This window comes from Plecotus auritus (genome assembly GCF_963455305.1).
Source record: "Plecotus auritus genome assembly, chromosome: 1".
In the NCBI taxonomy this organism is placed as follows: domain Eukaryota; kingdom Metazoa; phylum Chordata; class Mammalia; order Chiroptera; family Vespertilionidae; genus Plecotus; species Plecotus auritus.
Genome location: NC_137770.1, coordinates 129,126,800 through 129,146,549, shown reverse-complemented (window position 1 = coordinate 129,146,549; position 19,750 = coordinate 129,126,800). Strand labels below are relative to the sequence as shown.

Below are 19,750 nucleotides of genomic sequence, written 5' to 3'. Positions count from 1 at the left end.
TACAGAACATATGTGTACATAGCTTTACTTTCATTAATATTTTTTCTGCACCTAAACAGTTTATATAAAACCACAAAAGAGCCCACATAACCAGTGATAATAGCAATTTCCCAGGTTTTCTTTGTGTTTAGTACTATACTGTAATATTTTTCTAATTTATATATTTATTTCTTCTGATATCAAAGAATTGTTTTAATTTTTCCTCATTTATAATTAAAAGTAAAAACAGATATTAATATTGTATCATAATTGAGTAATTTATAAAATAACAAATTAAGGACATATACACATTGTGGGTGGAAAAACAGGTATATCCTCATATATAGAAGAGATTAAAAATAAAAAACATAATATTCAACTATATTAGCATAAATTTATAAATATATAAGTATTTAATTTAAAATATGAATAGCAATTAAAGTTAATAAAAGGAGAAAATTTCAACAACATATTACTGCAAGAAATATTTGAAACCAAGGTCAAGTCTACCATTAGAAGATGAAGAATAAAATAAAGGAGTAGGAAGAGGTGGAGAAGTAAGAGGAGGAGAAACAGGAGGAAGAAAAAGATAAAGACACAAGGTTCAGATGGTATTCAGCTTAATTACACTTGTCAGACTCCAAGCCAGATTACTAGGGTTCAAATCCCAGCTTCATCTTTGATTTAACTCTGTGATCTTGCATGAGTTACTGAACTCCATGATTTCTCAGTCCTTAAGATAGCAACAACAGTAGTATTTATCGCATTTTATTAAGATTAAATATGTTAACATACGTAAAGCACCTAACATAGGATCATACTATAATATATATACTTCAAGCACAGCTATTAAGAATAGATAATGGCTGTGATATTCAAACTATCACCTTCAAATTTCTACTCAACTTCTTGCTTCCATCTTTTCAGAAATGGTTTCCATAACTTGTGTAAATTAAAGCAACTTAAACAGTTTTTGATGTTTTGCATTTCTTGTTTGAACTTTCAAAACAGAGCACAAAACTTTCAAAACCTAGCAAGCCATTATCAAGTAACTGTACCTCAGTTTATGTAATTATATTGTTCCAGCCATTTTAGTTAAAATATTTTATTTTGACTGCTAAAAACTAGTCAGGGTCAAAACCGGTTTGGCTCAGTGGATAGAGCGTCGGCCTGCGGACTCAAGGGTCCCGGGTTCGATTCCGGTCAAGGGCATGTACCTTGGTTGCGGGCACATATCCAGTGGGAGGTGTGCAGGAGGCAGCTGATCGATGTTTCTCTCTCATCAATGTTTCTAGCTCTCTATCCCTCTCCCTCCCTCTCTGTAAAATATCAATAAAAAAATATATTTAAAAAAAAAAAACTGCAATGATCTTTAAAAAAAAAACAAAACTAGTCAGGTTTTTGGTATAAAAATAATTTAAAAATATGTATGACTCCACATTTAAGACAACTTAAGACTTTAAGAAATACAACTGAAAAATTATAAAGCTAAACTAGTAGTAATTTATAATTTAAAAAAGGAGCAATAGAAATTATTATCAATTTAAGACATATCTGACCACCATTTATTTTTGAAATTCAAAGAAAAATTCACTTAAGAGTTGTGTTTTAAAGTAGGCACACTCCTTTGCAAAGCCCCAAATTAGTAATCAAAAAACTATCAAATTTTTGTTACATATACCACAATTAAGTAAATTTTAATGCCTCTTTAATAGGTTTCTTGTAAAAATGATTAGTAATGTATACAATTATAAGCCTAAGGAACTGTGTATATCTTGCCCAGAAGAGATAAAGAAAATATTTGCATTCAGGTTAGTTTCTCACACTGAGTAAATCCTGAAACTCACAGTAAATTCTGAATGGATCCAGAACAGTATTTTATTAATCACTGATTTGGAAATGCTTCAATCTGGGCATCAGAAGAGAATGCATCTCTGAGTAGGACACAAAGCTTAGCCATTATAAATTAGCCACAAATTGCACCACATGCCAAGCACTGTTCTTAAAGCAGTATTTAGAGTACTGTTTTTATGTTGAGATCATATAGAAATGTTAGTATAAGGAAAAGCCACAGGATTAAAATGGAATCTAATCTCAGTCTCTTCATTATAGTATGACAATATAAAACATTGGTTCTCAAAGTGTAGCCCCAAATCAGCTTTAGCAGAATCACACAGAATGTTGTTAGAAATATAAACTCTTGGGCTACAACCAGACCCACCAAACCAGAAACTCTGGGAGAGGGGTCCAAGTGTTCTAACAAACCCTCCAGATGATTCTGATTCATAGGCAACTATGAGAACCATTGCTGTAACACAAAGAAGACGGTGTGTTCAGACCATTAAGAAATAAAGTACAAAAAGTATAAATATAGACTATAACTGTATAAATAAATCTGTATTCAAACAATTTACCAGTGTTGAAGCATGAAAATTAGAAAAAGACTATAATCTGAACTCCATTCTACATTTCAAGTTTTGATAATTCTTTTCCCCTTAAGTTGAATGAATGTTTTTCATTGAACTCTATGCTTCTAGTCATTTAAGAACACACACCACACACATACACACACACAACACACCTGTCTATTGGAAAGTTTCTTTGATTTGCATCTATGTCTTAGAATCCATAATACTATAACATATTTTCACAGATTATAAAACATACAATTTAAACAATCAAGAAGTATTCTTTCATTCAAGGAAATACTGGTATATCAGCCTTTACTTCTTCATAAAATACTGATTCAAGTGGACAGCCAGGATAGCTCAGGGAAATGTAATTAGACTTATAATTAGTTGACCTTGGAATGTTAAACCTATCTGTAATTTTTTCCCTATTCCTTTTTTAACTTAATTACTTATCTTAAATTTAAAAGCACACAAAAAACAAACAAAACAACAACAGTGATTTGTCAGCATCTGGTATTTAAAAAATTTATGGTTTTATAATCTGTAAAATTTTTCTTTAAAAGTACAAATACAGCTCCCCACACACATTCACACACTTAGTTCCCATGACATTGGCAGATTTTTTTCCACCTCTTAGTTCTTCCTTTTTTATTGGAACTTCTATCATTACTGTCTTCATGCAGTAAATCTCTCTTTCTCTCTCTCCCTCTCTCTCTCTTATGTTAATCCTCACCCCGGGATATTTTTTCCAGTGAATATATATATTTAGAGAGAGTGGAAGGGAGTAAGGGAGAAGGAGGAGAGACAGAGAGAGAGAGGGAGAGGGAGAGAAACATCAATGAGAGAGAGACACACATTGATTGATTGTCTCCTGCACTTGCCACTACCAGGGTCAGGCTTTGAACCTACAACCCATGTACATGCCCTTGACAGGAATTGAAACTGAGATCCTTTGGTGTGTGGGCCGACAGTCTAACCACTGAGAAACAGTAGCCAGGGTTATGTCTCTGTATTTTTACTAGTTCCAGGTCTCATGTCTAATGCTTCTAACCTATAACTTAAATATTCAAGGGGAAGTATTCATTCAAATTCTTAGCATGTTCCTAACTAAGGTACCATTATTTGTTTTATGTTCCTCTATTACTCAAATTTAACAAGTCTAATTTGAAAATGTGAGCATACTTGAAAACTTCGATTCAATAATTTTTTTTCCTGTCAATAATTTAATACTCTCATTCCAAGTCTCTTTTAGGCAGCTCATTTTTCCACCACATTTAGGGTCAAGAAAGTGAAATATTCTAATTATTATTTTACATTTTCCCTCTTCACTATTCTCATCTAAATCTTACTTCAAATATACCCATCTGGTCTCTACCTCTATTGTAATATCATACAATATACTATGCACAATATGAACAGATTATAAATGTCATTTGTTTCATGATTTATGACTATACAATGAATTCATGTTATCTATCAATTCTCCACAGGTTTCCCTAGATTAACATTAAATGCCCTGTGTAAAGTGATTCTTTTTAACATCTCTCTCAAGAAAATTAGTCCATATGGCTTGTCTATCATGTACATTATTCTCATTTGATTTCAACTTTATCTTACAATTTTCCTTTAGCATTTGTAGATGGTGACATATAAACTAGTACTTCATCATGCAAGTTGCTCAAAGCATAAAAAGTCACCCCGGTGACCAAATAATTATACTGTATGCTCTTCAATTTTTGTTGCTTCTTCTATCAACACCTTAAACAAGGTACTTAGCAATATCACTAACCACAATTTTATGTACCTTGTATATGGATATTTATGTACATAATAAATTTATAAAATTTAATTACTATAATCTACTATAATATTCAGACTTTAGTAAAAAATATGATTATTTAATAAAATACATATAAATGTTTTGAATGAAAGGAGAAATAAACTATAGCTCAGTAATTAAAGTCACATGTATGAAGACCAAAATGAAATGTGAAATTAATTAATCCGATAATCAATTATACCAAAAGTATATTTGGGTGTAGTAATTTTTTTATTAGTAATTATCAGTGATTACTATTTATGAAGAAAATTTGAATGTAAACCTATAAAAAACTAGCAAACAAACCAGTCTCCACCTTGGTGATCATGTCACTTAACCCTACCGCACCACTTTACAGTATTAACTGCTCCCACACCTGTTTCTATGGCATTTTGCACATATTCCTATTTCAATAGAGCATTGAGGACAATATTTCTTTTTTAAATCCTGGTAATAACTATATAATTAACATACTCAAAGTTTGGTTGACTGGTGAGCAAATGAATATGATAATTCTAAGCATTTTAATATATCAGGACTTAAGAACACAGGTACAGGGAAAGTTAAGGCATTTTATTCAATAAAATATCCTACTTTCCAAAGATGACAGTAAAATAAATCACATCTATTCTGTGTCTCTATGGCAGAGTATAAAAAAAAAAACTGTATAAAACTCTAAAATACTTTATTATTAGAAACTATAGTTGTGTATGTTTTAAATGAGGTCAAATTATGTTTACATGGTTTGGTATATTCAGATAATTTAGAAATAATTTCTCTGGTTTCTTAATTCATTAGATACCAAGGAAAGTAGACATTCAAATAACCTTTTTCTCTTTCCTGTTAAGCAACAAATGACGCATATAATTGAGAGGCTAGTAGCTGTCTAAGGAGATTAAACAATTGCTTAACTGAGCCTAAAATAAGTTAAGGATCTTATGATTTTGAGAAAACTTTTTCGACACATTAATTTTTTAACTTCACATGATATATTCATTTTTTTTAAGTTTCTTAAAGCAGTGATTCTAGAGTTCTAATGCTTTTTCCTAGGTACACTGCAACAACTTTTAAGAAAAGTGTGTAAGCCAATACTCAAATTTTGAGACAATTTTCCTCATCATATTTAAATATAGACCATAAAGTTTTAACCAAGAGTCAGCTAAGTTTACCAAAAAGCTCTAGAAATGCTAGGTTTGGCTTACCAACTCCTCCAGCTGTGGGTTTAATAACACAGCAGTGATTTTAATTAAGAATAGGTAATAAAGTTCTTACAGTTTCTGGATTAAAAATAAAGTAGGGTTATTTATTTATTTTAATAGACTTTTATTGTTGATAATATTACAGATATCTCCCATTCACCCTCCAACCCCCCTCCTTCCAGCCCCTACCCATCCCTCCAGGTCTTCACCACCCTATTGCCTGTGTCCATGGGCTATGCATATAAGTACTAAGTTCATTGGTTTATCTCTTCTTGTCCCCCCAAAGCCCACATCAAGGTATGTCAGTCTGTTTAGAACTCACCCATTAGTCTTCAAGGATCAAATTTGTTTTTCAGACATCATGTAATAAAAAAATGTATAATTAAGGCCATATTTTATATTAAAAGGAAAGGTACTTTAAACTAGATAATCTAAATATTTTACTGATAGAAAAACATTATTTAGACATATAGGCTCAAAATAAAAATATAAGCTAAAACAAGATTTTAAAATAATAAAATGTGTAATATAAATTGTTAATAATCCCTTGAAGAAAACTTGGTTTCATAACCAAAGATAAAATATTGTTAGGGAAAATACCCATTTTTTAAACATGTTGCTTAGGTAACCTTCCAAACATTGTTTACTTAAACATCATCCAACATATGTTGATTACATTCAAAAGCTCATTGATTCAAGATTCTGAGATAGCTTGGGAGATGATAAAGGCCATATGCATCCTATATAATAAAGAGCTAATATGGCGTCATGCCGTTAGGGCTCAGACACTCAACATTGGAGAAAGAGGAATGGGGACCAGCCAGGCTATGGCCCAAGAGAGGGACAAGCCGCATGCCCTGTGGTCCTGGGCACCAGCGGCTGTGCCTGCAGCCCGGGAGAGAGACAAGTGGCACACCCCGTGGTCCAGGGTGCCAGTGGCTGTGCCTGCACCTGTGGCCTGGGATAGGGACAAGTCACCCTCCCCACAGTCCCAGGCACCAGCAGCTGTGCCTGCAGCTGCGGCCCAGGAGAGGGACAAGCTGCCTGCCCCGTTGTCCCGGGCGCCTGCGGCTGTGGCCCGGGAGAAGCCGTGTGCCCATGGTCCCCTGCAGCTGCGGCCCACCCAGGCAAAGCTGGCCCGGGTTCTGGGTGCCTGCAGCTGGCCAGAGTGAGGGAAGCCCAGGTCCCAGGTGCAGGGCAAGGCAGAGGCTTTTAGGGGCGATCAGGCCAGCAGGGGAGCAGTTAGGGGTGATCAGGTAGGCAGGCAGGCGAGTGATTAGGAGCCAGCGGTCCCAGATTGCAAGAGGCAGTCGGACATCCCCCGAGGGGTCCCGGATTGGAGAGGGTGCAGGCCGAGCTGAGGGACCCCCCCCACCACCGCACCCTGTGCATGAATTTTGTGCATGAATTTTGTGCACCGGACCTCTAGTATATTATAAAATCATTATTACAATGAACATCAGATCAGAATTCAAAAGTGACTGTGTCTTACAATAATGTTGATATCTAAATGTACATACCTTAGAAAAAAGGAATCTAAATTTTTTAAGATAATATAGAAAAATAACCTATTTTACATGAATACCTTTCCCCCCTTATTATTATATGGAATATTCTTAAAGAACTATATCAGTTTCATTGTCTAGAATGTTTTTTTCCTATTATCACAAACTGGTATATAGGAGGATCTTCAAAAGAAATGTTTTGTACTGAAGGTATTTTGCATCTAAAGATTTTCATGTGAGGGTTAAGTGTAAAGAATGTGGTAGTGGGGGAAAGAGAAGTGTGCAATGCTCTTTCTGTTCTTATGCTATATTCACAAACATCACCTTCCTGTCCAGAATATTTTTTATAACACCAGAAATATCTTTTTCTCCTGTGGATACATGAATCTCACAAACTTGGAAAGAATAGTATTAGCAGCAGATATACTGATACAATTAATATGGTTTTAAACTAAGTCTCAAAGTGGAAAAGAAAAATGTGAATCAATAAAATAGATATTATGAAGGACAATTGATTTGAAATAAAAATAAGACAGTGAAAAAACATCTACAAATTATGTTTTTTAAATCATAGCTTGGAATAATACTTAGGCCTAGAATATATAGTGTACTAAATAAAACTAAAATGAAAATTATAGACATGTTAAGTTCTTAAAATGCATTATTTTCTTTCATCTTACACAACCCTGGCAGGTGAGTACAAGGCTTTCAACAGATGTTTATGCAAAGAGTGCCATGTAAAGGGAACCTGGCCTATGGGAAAAGTAATGAATGTATTCCACTCTACTCTAAGTATTATTTTTATCTTCAATTTACCAGGTAGGAAACTAGGTTTAGGCATGTTTGAAAATCTGCTCAAGATTATATAGCTTACAAATGCTAAGGGTAGATTAGCTAGAATTGGAGACTAGATGTGTCTGGAATTTATAATTTTAACAAAACATAGGAAAGAGAAAATTACATACACATGTGCACACATATATAATTTATTCTAAAATAATAGAGTAAGGGGAAATTATCTAATTTGCTCACCAGGAAGAACACAGTGACTGGAAAATTTATGTCATTGCATACATTTATGATCAGACACATAAAGACCAAACGTTAGAGGAGATGCTTATGTTAGGGAAGGAAAATCAAAGAGAGGAACTGTTAATGAAAAATAACAGCAATACTAGCAGCATACATTACAGAAGGTAGTTTATTAATAATGAATACAAGATATGGATGAGAAGAAAGAGATTGAATTAGTTTGATTCCTCTTTGGAGAAGTCTAATTCTGCTAATATCTGTCTATTTGATGGGGAAACTCCAATGGTAACTACTTTTCTGTTAAAATTCAATTACAGAGAAGGTAACTGGCATACACAATGGAGACATTGGGAGCAAAGGCTTTGAGGAGTTAAAGGAAGGGATCGATGCACAATTGTGTAAATTATGAAGACTTACAACAGGCAGCCCTTCAGCATACAGGGTGCCATGGGTAGTTACCAGATATTCCAATAAATGTAAGTGAGGAAGAAAGTGATAAACTAACGATGAAATTATTACTCTATCATCTTCTCTATCAAGGAAAATTATCAATAAATTAAAACACTTTTGGTATGGATTTGGGATTTACTCAGATTTACTTAGGGGCTGAAGTAAATGAGGACTAACAGAAAGTTTCTGAAGACCCACTGCTCTCTGCTATCAGTGACCCGGGAATACTTAGACAAGGAAGCAGTGATGATCAAATGACAGATGTATTCACCAGGAAAAGATATAGTTTTTGATTATCAGATATACAGAATAAAAATACTCAACATAATATGTCGCCGAATTGGAATAAAGTACATATTTTATACTGTTTTTTATTATAACTGTGAAACAGACAGAAAGACATTGCTTTTATGACAGTATACCTGACTGGATTACTGATGGTTAATCAGTTTTTCTCCAAACAATATTTTTCCTTTCTACTGTCCAAATTCAAAATGCTATTTTGTTATTTCCATAATAAAGTAGAAAACATACCTTACAAATCTAAGGATAATGCAAAGTTATGAGATACAGCTAATAGATAAATCTTCAAAAATGTTTTGCTGTGCTAAAAGTAACCCTAAATAATACACTAAACAGAAAACATTGTAAAGACCTACATTTAAATTTCAAAAATATTTAAACCAACAAAGAATAACTGAATTTAACAGCGGTACATTTGAAAAAATATAATATTTTCTCATAAGTTATAATCTTCGACTACTGAGGAAATCAATCATACTTGATTTTTATATTTTTTTCATTATTTGTCATCTATCAGTTACATTGAGTATAAAATGTAAGTTTTCTAGCTTCTTTAAAAATAATACAAAGAATTATACAGTATAAGTAAGTGATAGAACACCTTGCATGTTTATTTCATAGCAATTATAACATGTCATTTCTATAACATATCTAGTGATATAGGATTTGAAGGCTCAAAAGATGTCACTTTAATATGTCTGCTATAAGAGTAGAATATGCATAAATTAATTTCCAAGATTTGTAAATAATTCAAAAGTGTTATGTGTAGAGTAATTTTATCTTTTATATAGGGAAATGTATTTAGAAATTCATGCAAAATAATTAAAACTTTATGGCAGCTAACCATACTAACAATGTCTTCACAAAGAAAAGAAAAAAAAAAAGCCACCAGTTAAATTTCTCACCTGCCTAATACCCAGCCGGTATGCCACAATCCGATCCACTGCATCAGGATTCATTTGTGTCCACTGTAGACTATAGGAATAAACACGGTGTCTGTTTTGCCACACAGGATTGTAGGTATCGTAATAGAATTCTGGAGCATAGGCCTTTCCTGAAAACAGAAGGAATACATTTAAGTGATGACATATTCCAATTAAACATACTTATTCTTTTTGGCCCTTCTACCACATTCTGCTAGGAGTTCTATATGTAACTCTTGTATCTGAAAAGTCTTATTATTAAAATCTAATCAATTTTCTGGAGAATTTTTTTTACATTTCTTTATTGATTAAAGTATTACATATGTGTCCTTATCCCCCATTACCTTTCCATCCCCCCCACTCATGCCCTCACCCCCTTGTTGTCTGTGTCCATTGGTTAGGCTTATATGCATGCATATAAGTCCTTTGGAGAATTTTGAGTATAGATGTCAGAAGATTTTCTGGTTGATTGGATGAGCAGTCTCAGAGAGAAAGAAGAACCAAGGATGATTACAAGTTTTGTCCTAAAACCTGGAAGATTAAAATTTCCATCAACTGAGATAAAAAGCTTTGTGAGGGACAAATTTGGGGGGGAGGAGAAAATCAGGGTGTTATTATTTTTTAATCCTCACTTCAAAATACATCATCTTAATATGTCTGCTGTCATAGTAGAATATGCATAATTTCCAAGATTTGTAAATAATTAGAAATTTATGTATAGAGTAATTGTATCTTTGATATAGAAAAATATATTTAGAGATTCATGCAAAATTAGAGAACATGTTCACTAATATTTAGGGAGAGGGAAAGGGGGAAAAGAGAGAAGGAGAAAGAGCGAGAGAGAATCATAGATTGGTCACCTCCAGTATGCTCCCTAATCAAGAGATCATACCTGAAATCCAGATATGTGACCAGGAATCAAACCTGCTACCTTCCAATGTATGGGATAATGCTCCAAACAACTGACGCATACCAGCCAGGACAAAAATCAGGGAGTTAATTTTGAAAAATTTGAATGATCTAAATGTAGACATTAAGTGGAATATACTAGTCTAGAATTTAGGAAAGGCCAGGATTGGAGATATATCTTGCTAACCAAAGGCATATTATATATAGAGAGATTTTAAGTGTAAAGCCCTGAGACTCAACATCATCAAGAGAGTGTGAGAAGACAGAGAAGAAAACCAGGTCTGATCACTGGAGCAATCCAAGGTTAAGAAATGTGGGGGCAGCCTTGACCGATTTGGCTCAGTGAATAGAGCATCCGCTTGCGGACTGAAGGGTCCCAGGTTCGATTCTGGTCAAGGGCATGACCCTGGTTGCGGGCACATCCCCAGTAGGGGGTGCACAGGAGGCAGCTGATCGATGTTTCTCTCTCATCGATGTTTCTAACTCTCTATCCCTCTCCCATCCTCTCTGTAAAAAATCAAATATATATATATATATAAAAGAGCAGGTTTCCCCTCAAAAAAATAAAAAAAGAAAAGAAAAGAAATGTGTGGGCAGATAACACCCACAAAGGCCTGAGATGGAACAACCAGTGAATAAGAGAAAAATTTAAAAATGTGGCATCCAAGAAGCCAAAAGAAGTATATCAGCGCTGAATGACCAACTCTGTAAAAAAAAATCAGTGAAAATTGCTTATATTTTCATTGTTTTTAGTCAATAAATTCAAAATTATCCAAACAGAACTCAACAATAACACAAGAACTTTGGTCAATAATAAAGTTTTTATTTAAAGAATATGCGAAGTGCATATAGCATATATAATATGTATAAAACATCTGTGTGTTTTTACTTTTGTGTGTGTATGTGAGTATTTTTATATTGAATTGTGCACAAACCATTTGTAATTTGTAATTATGGGTCCAAATTACCGATGTTCTGAAATGTAGATTTTTCCTACATTCTAATTTTTTTTTTACTAATACTGCATTTATTTAATAAATAAACAATATTTAGTGCGAGCCTTTTAAATGCCAAGTTGTATACTAAGCATCAAGGATACAATAAATGAGGAGGTCTGACCTCTGTCTGAATAGAAATTGCTTACATTTTCTCATACTTTTCAAGTAGCTTTGTATTTATTAATGGATGATGAGTTAATAAGTTGTACACTTATCATCCCTCATTCCACATTTGTTCTGTTTTATTACATTAAATATTAAGTGCCCTCCTGGGTTTTTCCTCCTATATTCCTGTGTTCAGAAACTTTTCTTACCTAGCTTTTTATATTTCTTCATTATTTGTCAGCTATCAGTTATAGAAAGGTTGATTCATAAAAATTTATCATAGACAAAGAATAAATTTTGAACACTAAGAATGGAAGTGATGGTCTCTGTTATCCTAGAGAGGATTACCAGGAAAAACATAATGTGAAATGAAATAAATTTAATTTTTGACAAGTTTGCTAGTAAAATTAAATAAATTGAATTAAATATATGAATTTTAGTAACAATTTGAAAAGTCTTCTACATCAACATTGTGTGCATTAAAAATGTTCTATAAATATCTATTCAGTTGAATTGAAAAAACAATTATCAACTTCATACAAAGAATCTTGCAAAGAAGGAGGTCTCTAGAAAAAAGCCATCACATTCATTTTATTACTCCTTTTATCTTGTATTATATTTTCACTTAATAAATGATAGGACAAATTCAAGTTCACAAGATTACGAGCAAAATCCAGATGAAAGAAAAATAGTATTCTGAATGGAGAAGCGAATACCAAAATATCGTTGACAACTTGTATTTGAGACCAAATTTCTCAAAATGTTCTTAAAGAGGTGCATTTAGTAGTAGTCTAAATAAAGAACCAGGGGGGTTTTATTAAAAATAACCATTCAATTTGGAGAAATATCCATTCAGGTTTTAAAATAAAAAAATCACACATACACATAAATTTATTCTCTGGTTTTACAGAGAATCATATTAAATGTTTTTACGTTCATTTTGTAGGAAGCACAAAGTAGTACTAAGAAAATATCTTTATAATAATCCTAGACTCTTACAACCAGACATGATACCTGCTGGTTAAACAGGGAAATAATTTGTAATATTTCTTTTTCTTTTTGATCCTCCAAGCCTATGTTTTTCTTTTTGACCTTCCAGCAAGCATGTCAAGGAAATATTATTTCTCTTTTATATTCATGTTATTTTTAATCAACATTGTTCTACTTTAAATGTTTTTAGAGTAACTGACCTAGAATTACATTCATTACCTAAACTAGCCAAAAATTTATATATTTTTATATATATACATATATATATATATATATATATGTGTGTGTGTGTGTGTGTGTGTGTGTGTATATATATATTATGTATGATTATACAAAAATGACAAATTTTAAAATATTCTTAAAATATACATAGGGAAAATTATCATTCAAAGTTTTATATAGAATTTGAGCAAAAGTACATTTATTCTATTTTGCAAATAGCTTTCGAAAAGTAATTAAATTAAGATTTCAAAAATGCTTTTATGGGTAAAGCCCAAGGTAAAAGATAAGAAGCTATGACATGTCACTCTCCTGGTATAAAAATGCTAGCTTAAAATATAACAAAACTATTTTTTTAGGTGCATACATACAAGAGAGAGAATTATTCCTCAGGGATCAAAAAACAAAGACCTGAAGACCAAGCAATGAAAAATAGTTTAGGGAGAAAAGAAGTGTTATTGCTTTGTAGCCTTGGGAGCTGAATTTTAGACCCATAAGGGATGAGGTTAATGGGCCAGTCTAAGATGAAAAGTTAGAAATTAGGTTACCACATTCAATCAAGATCAGTAAAAACAGCAATCTCAGTCATAGGGTATCCTAGAATAAAGCTGCCTTCACCAGCATAGGAAGGTGACAAAAATACTACATTAAGAAAAAAATCATCCTTGGCTAGTGATACCACTGCACTGGAGTCTTTTGGTAGATCCAATATTAAGTTGTTCTTAAAGAACATGCTTTCAACTGAGACTGCAGAGATTTCTTCAACTAAAACCTCAATGATTATGAGTTAAAAATACAACATCAATAGCACACAAGAAAATGTGTGACTAAGATGGACAATAAACAGCAGGATTAGACTACAGATAATGGAACCATAAAATGGAATTTATAAATAAGTATGCATGAAACAATTAAAGAAATACAATTGCCCTGGCAGGCATGACTCAGTGGTTAGAGCAGTGGCCTGGGCACCAAAGAGTCATGGGTTCAATTCCCTGTCAAGGGCATGTACCTGGGTGCAGGTTCAATCCCCAGTCTAAGTCAAGGTGTGTACAAGAGGCAACTCATCGATGTGTCTTCCTCAAATTGTTTCTCTGTCTCTCTCCTCCCTTTCTCCTTCTCCCCCCCAGCCCCTCAACTTCCACTCTCTCTGAAAATCAATGGGAAAATATCCTTACATGAGGATTAATCAAAAAAGAAAAAAGAAATACAATATAAAATGTTAAAAAAACAAAACACACACACACACACACACAAATGAACACACACACTATGGAACCTTCTATAAAAGAATAATATTATCTGTTGAGACCAAAGGTAGGCTTCACAGGGGACACATCTAACAACATCTTTATTGACCTTAAAGAAGAAGAAATTCCTCACACAGATAAGGTTGGCTCATGGAAGACTAAGAGAAGGAAAGTAAGGTATGGCTTTAGGTGGAGAAAAATGAATATATGATAGACAATATTTTAGAAATACCACAGGATCTGGTATGGATGTAACATGTTGTACCCATCTTTCCTACCAAATGGTGCCCTATTGAAGCACAGAAATGTTCTTATCAACTCCTACTACAATGGCTGACACAATGTATATATTTAAATAAGACAGGAAGTCAGGTCAGTACTAATTTATGAAGTGTCTTGTTAGATATAAGACATTTTATATTTACCCTACAGTTGCATTATTCTCAAATTATTTTGACCAGTGCTCACTTCACTGGAAGAAAAAAAATTTATAGTGAATATACTGACTTATATTTCCCAGTGTGAAATATCTCATTGACATCAAAGAATTAGGTGAAAAATAAGTCAATATTAAAAATGGTAACAATGAAAAAATTAAAAAACACAGTTGCAAAATATCAAGCATAATATAACAATTTAAAACTTTTCAAAGTTGTATTAATTGGTATGAAGAAAATAGCTACAGAAATTCATGGCAACTTGAAACACTGATGATGTGCTAATTTAAAGAAAAAAGACTTCTAAAAATCATATGAATCAGAACTCTGTATGCATTTTCAATAGAAACTAACCAACACTAGTCAAATGCTTTTGGAGTCAGAATCATATTGCGTTTAGACACATAGACTAAGGCAATGAATTAGTCATTACAATTTATTAGATATAATATACATACAAATCTATGTAGCTCTCTCATTCCTTCATTGGACAGAAGTGAGAACATGCAATTGTTGGAACCATAATTACCTTTTCTAGAAATTAATGAATCTTGAATAATACTAAAAATGAAAGAAATGGTTCTACAGAAAGTGAGATTTTTCTGAGTTTTAAATCAGGAATATGACATAAATCCACTTTGTATTTTACAACTATATCTGGTGAGTAAGAGGATAAAAGATTAGATAAGTTAAAAAACTAATGGCTGGAAGCCAATAAGAAGGTACTATCTTTAAAATAAAAGGCATGATTTTGGAAATAAAGAAAGATTGATAAATTTAAAAATCATTGCATAAAAACAGGTAATTAGCACTGCTCCTGAGTGGACAACGTAGGTAGATTCCTAACTTTTCCATCTGCAGAGACTGGATGGGCACTAGAGCTTTTAAATAAGATGGAAAAGAACTGTACACATCTCATCCTGGAAAAGGAGTGAAGAATTACATTACCTCTTGCTTCCTATTCTTCTGAAAGCTTATTGTTTTGATTTAAAATGTTATTAAAGCAAGGCATAAAGAATACTTTGAGGACAAAAATGTTTAATATTTTGAAGTCAAAGGAAACTTTTTTAAAAGAATCAATGTATGTATGTGTTAACTATATTTGGTATTTAGTTATGTGATACTTAAAATTAGTTCTTATCTCATTAAGAGTAATAAAGGAATTATTACTAAATTGTTGAATTCTGCCTATTCTCATTTGAATGGAAAGGTAGTAAGCTAATATTAAAAAGAAATGAAAAAGAGGGAAACATGTAAGTTATACTTAACAGAAGAAACTATTGCACCTGATAAAGAACAATTTGTCCTAGAGTTAAGATGAATGTCATAGCAGCAATCAAACTGAATGTCATCAAGAGATTGTTCAACAGGAATTGTCGAAACCGGTTTGGCTCAGTGGATAGAGCGTCGGCCTGCGGACTGAAAGGTCCCGGGTTCGATTCCGGTCAAGGGCATGTACCTTGGTTGCGGGCACATCCCCAGTGGGAGGTGTGCAGGAGGCAGCTGATCGATGCTTCTCTCTCATCGATGTTTCTAGCTCTCTATCCCTCTCTCTTCCTCTCTGTGAAATATCAATAAAATATATTAAAAAAAAAGAGATTGTTCAACAGGAATAACTTGTCAATATGTGTGCAGAAAACAAAAGCAGAACAACTAAATTATGCAGCCGTGAAATCAATGACAACATCTCTCAGTTAATGATTGTTTAGAGTTTACAAAAAAAAAAAAAAAAAAGATGCAAGACTTGTAACAATTTAGAACCCAACTGAATCCTTTAGGTTAAATGCCCCTGTATATGAGATGGAGAAATGGTTATCTAAATGTTCTTTTCCCATTTAGAGACAGTTAATATATTTTTAAATGACTAGTCATTATTGTGACATTATTTTAAAACTAGAGGCCAGGGGGTGGGAGAGGGTTGTCCCCTCAGCCCAGCCTGTACCCTCTCCAACATGGGACTCCTCGGGGGACATCCCTCTCACAATCTGGGACCACTGGCTTCTAACTGCTCACCTCCCTGCCTACTTCATTGTCCCTAACTGCCCCCCTCCTGCTGGCCTGGTCACCCCTAACTGCCCCCTCCCCTCCACCAGCCTGGTCACCCCTTATTGCTTCGCCTTGCCAGCCTGTTTGCCCCTCACTGCCCCACCCCCCCGCTGCCCTGGTCACCCCATGCAGCCTGCTGCTCAGTCATTTGGTTGCCCCTCACTAACCCCCCTGCCAGCCTAGTCGCCCCACGTAGCCTGTTCGGTTGTTGGTTCGGTTGCGATGGTCACTTAGGCTTTTATATATATAGATTGCAACATAACTGCTTTTATTCATCCCTGATGTGGATCCATTTCTTTCTGCTGGAGTCAGGACTGTGAAAACTACACTGAAGCAGATTGCCCAGTTACTACACTTTAGCACTCAAGACTTTCCTTAGAATTCACAGCCCTGGAGAGCAAGTTTATTGATTGGCTAAATAATAAAAAATATTGACAATATTGTCAGTCTCTACAAATCATTGGGATCTCTATAGATAGCTTTTCAACTTGCCCAAGTATAGTATACTTACTTTGGTCACATTATGGTTTCTGTCATAGGTTATGTCTTTCTCAAAATAAAACTGCAAAAGAAATAGGTTTCTCACTCCCCCAAAATTACATTTTTTAAAGTAATCTGTATTAAGTTAGTCCTCTTATTTCACATCTGAATAAATTTAAAAAATAAATTTTAGCATCATTTAAATAAAATCTATTCAATAAAAGAATATTTTCAACAAATATATGTTCATTAATTTACTTTCTGAACTGATAAATTTCTAAAACCATGTGTAAAGCATTTTTTAAAAGTTAACTTAAAAAAATTAACTTTATTGCACCCTTTCTTCCCCATTGACCCCCTCCGCTCCACACCTGCCCCACTGTAGGCCTTCACCACATTATGATCTGGGTCCATGGGTTATGAACATATGCACATAAGTTCTTTGGTTAATCTCTCCCTACTCACTTCAACTTTGTCCTCCCTCTGAGATTTGTCAGTATGTTCCATGCTTCTTTGTCTCTGAATCTATTTTGTTTGTCAGTTTATTTTGTTCATTAGATTCCAAATATGAGTGAGATGATGTGATACTTGTGTTTCTCTGACTGGTTTATTTCACTTAGCATAATACTCTCCAGGTCCCTCCATACTATATCAACAGGTAAGATATCCTTCTTTATCACTGCTGCATAGTATTCCATTGTGTAGATCTTAACACAGCTTTTTTATCCACTTATCTGCTGATGGGCACTTGAGCTGTTTCCAGATCTTAGCTACTGTAAATTGTGCTGCTATGAACATAGGGGTGCATACTTTCTTTCAGATTAGTGTTTTGGGTCTTTTAGGATATATTCATGGAAGTAGGATCACTGGGTTAAATAGTGGTACCATTTTTAATTTTTTGAGGAAACTGTATACTGTTTTCCATAGTGGCTGCACCAGTCTGCATTTGCACTAGCAGTGTAGTAGGCATTTTTTATGAAGGAAATTCCAAAATAGAAACTGGGAACAAGCTTTATGGGATTTATGGCTAAATTCCTTTCTGAAAGGAAACCTTTCATTTTTCTTTATGCTCAGGTCTCTCTCTTCTTCCTGCTGATACAATCGCTATGTAAAGCAGTCTGATGACTTCTCAAATAATTAAGAGTAGAGTTACCATACATCCCAGTAATCCCCCTCCTGGGAAAACTTGAAATCATGTATTCGCAAAGATATATGCACTCCTATGTTCATTGCAGCATTATTTGTGGTGGTCAATACATGGAAGCAACCAAAGTGTCCTGTGATAAAAAATTGGATAAAGAAGACGTGGTACATATACACAATGGAATACTACGCTGCATAAGAAAGGATGAAATACTGCTATTTACAGCATGGATGGACCTTGAGAATGTTATGCTAAGTGAAATAAGTCAGTCAGAAAAAGCTAGAACCATATGATTTCACTCATTTGTGGGATATAAAACTGAAACTCATGAACACAAACAACAGTATGGTGCTTGCCAGAGGGAAGGGGTGAGGGTGAAGGAGGTCCTAATATATCATGATAAGATTTGACTTTGGGTGGTGCACACATGGTTCAATATACATATCTTGTAACATAGAAACCCACACCTGAAACTTATATGATCATATTGAGCAATATTACTCGAATAAATTTAATAATAATAAATAAATTACACAAAAGAAAAGGAAACCTTGCCCACTTATCCCTATAAAATACCATATAGGATTCTAATGAATTACTTATGAAATAGCTTCTCTCTTGCATTTGCGGATCTTTTAGATTGTCTATTGTTTGTAACTATTACAGTTTATCCTAACAACGTCTAATTTCACTCTTCTCACTGCACACCAACAAAAGATTTCTGTTTGTTTAATAAATGAATCAGTGAGCTTTTCTCCTGATTGTGTTTTCCTGCCTACATTCCGATGACTCAGTGTGACAAAGGCTGAAATTTCCTAAAACTCTAGTAGTATCCTCACACATCTTGACCCCTTAAATAGAAATGCTTTGCTGTGTAATTTCTTTGTTTTTCAACTCTTATCCCTTTTTTGGGTACCTAAAGCATAGCTATCCTTTCTTTGTTAAATTACTCTTTCTTCTAGCAGAACATTAATGTACTGCAATTAATGAAACTATCTCCCCAGAACAGAATATTCAAAATATGTATCATCAATTTTAGTAGGACCTTGAAATTATTCATCATTTTCCAGTTGAAATGAAGAAAAAATATTTTATCCCAATTCCTGTTAGTTTATTTTTAGTCTTATTTTTTTAGGCTAAATACAATCTCAGTTTAGTTGAAGACATGTCAATAAAAACCTTTACATAAATTTCCCCTAAAATTTTATGTAAATAAACAAAAATTGGTAGATAATCAATAAAGCATCAAAATATTATTTAAATAAGAAAAAATTATATACAGCAAAATGGAATAATATGTTTATTAGTATATATTAATTACTTGAGTTGACACATCTAAATTATTAATCATAAAAATTTCTTGCTTGATCCTCATGTGTATGAAATTGATCAGGATTATTAACATAATCTTATAAAATGCACTTGGAGAAAATACCATATAGGATTCTTATGATATATAAGTTAAAATAATTTTACTTTAATATTTGAAATATGGAATGAACATAAGATCAAATTATATAAATTCTTAAGAATCATCTTCATGTATTAATA

The 19,750-nt window shown here is 33.5% G+C and overlaps 1 protein-coding gene across 3 annotated transcripts in view; it reads right to left on the bottom strand.

The window, feature by feature from the left end:
- Window positions 1–19,750, bottom strand: part of MDGA2 (MAM domain containing glycosylphosphatidylinositol anchor 2) — a 1,034,824-nt gene that overhangs the window by 126,561 nt on the left and 888,513 nt on the right. For all 3 annotated transcript variants that reach the window (XM_080666137.1, XM_080666138.1, XM_080666139.1), the window contains exon 10: window positions 9,604–9,752. In XM_080666137.1, coding sequence (XP_080522263.1) covers window positions 9,604–9,752 — 149 coding nt within the window. The remainder of the gene's footprint in view (window positions 1–9,603; window positions 9,753–19,750) is intronic.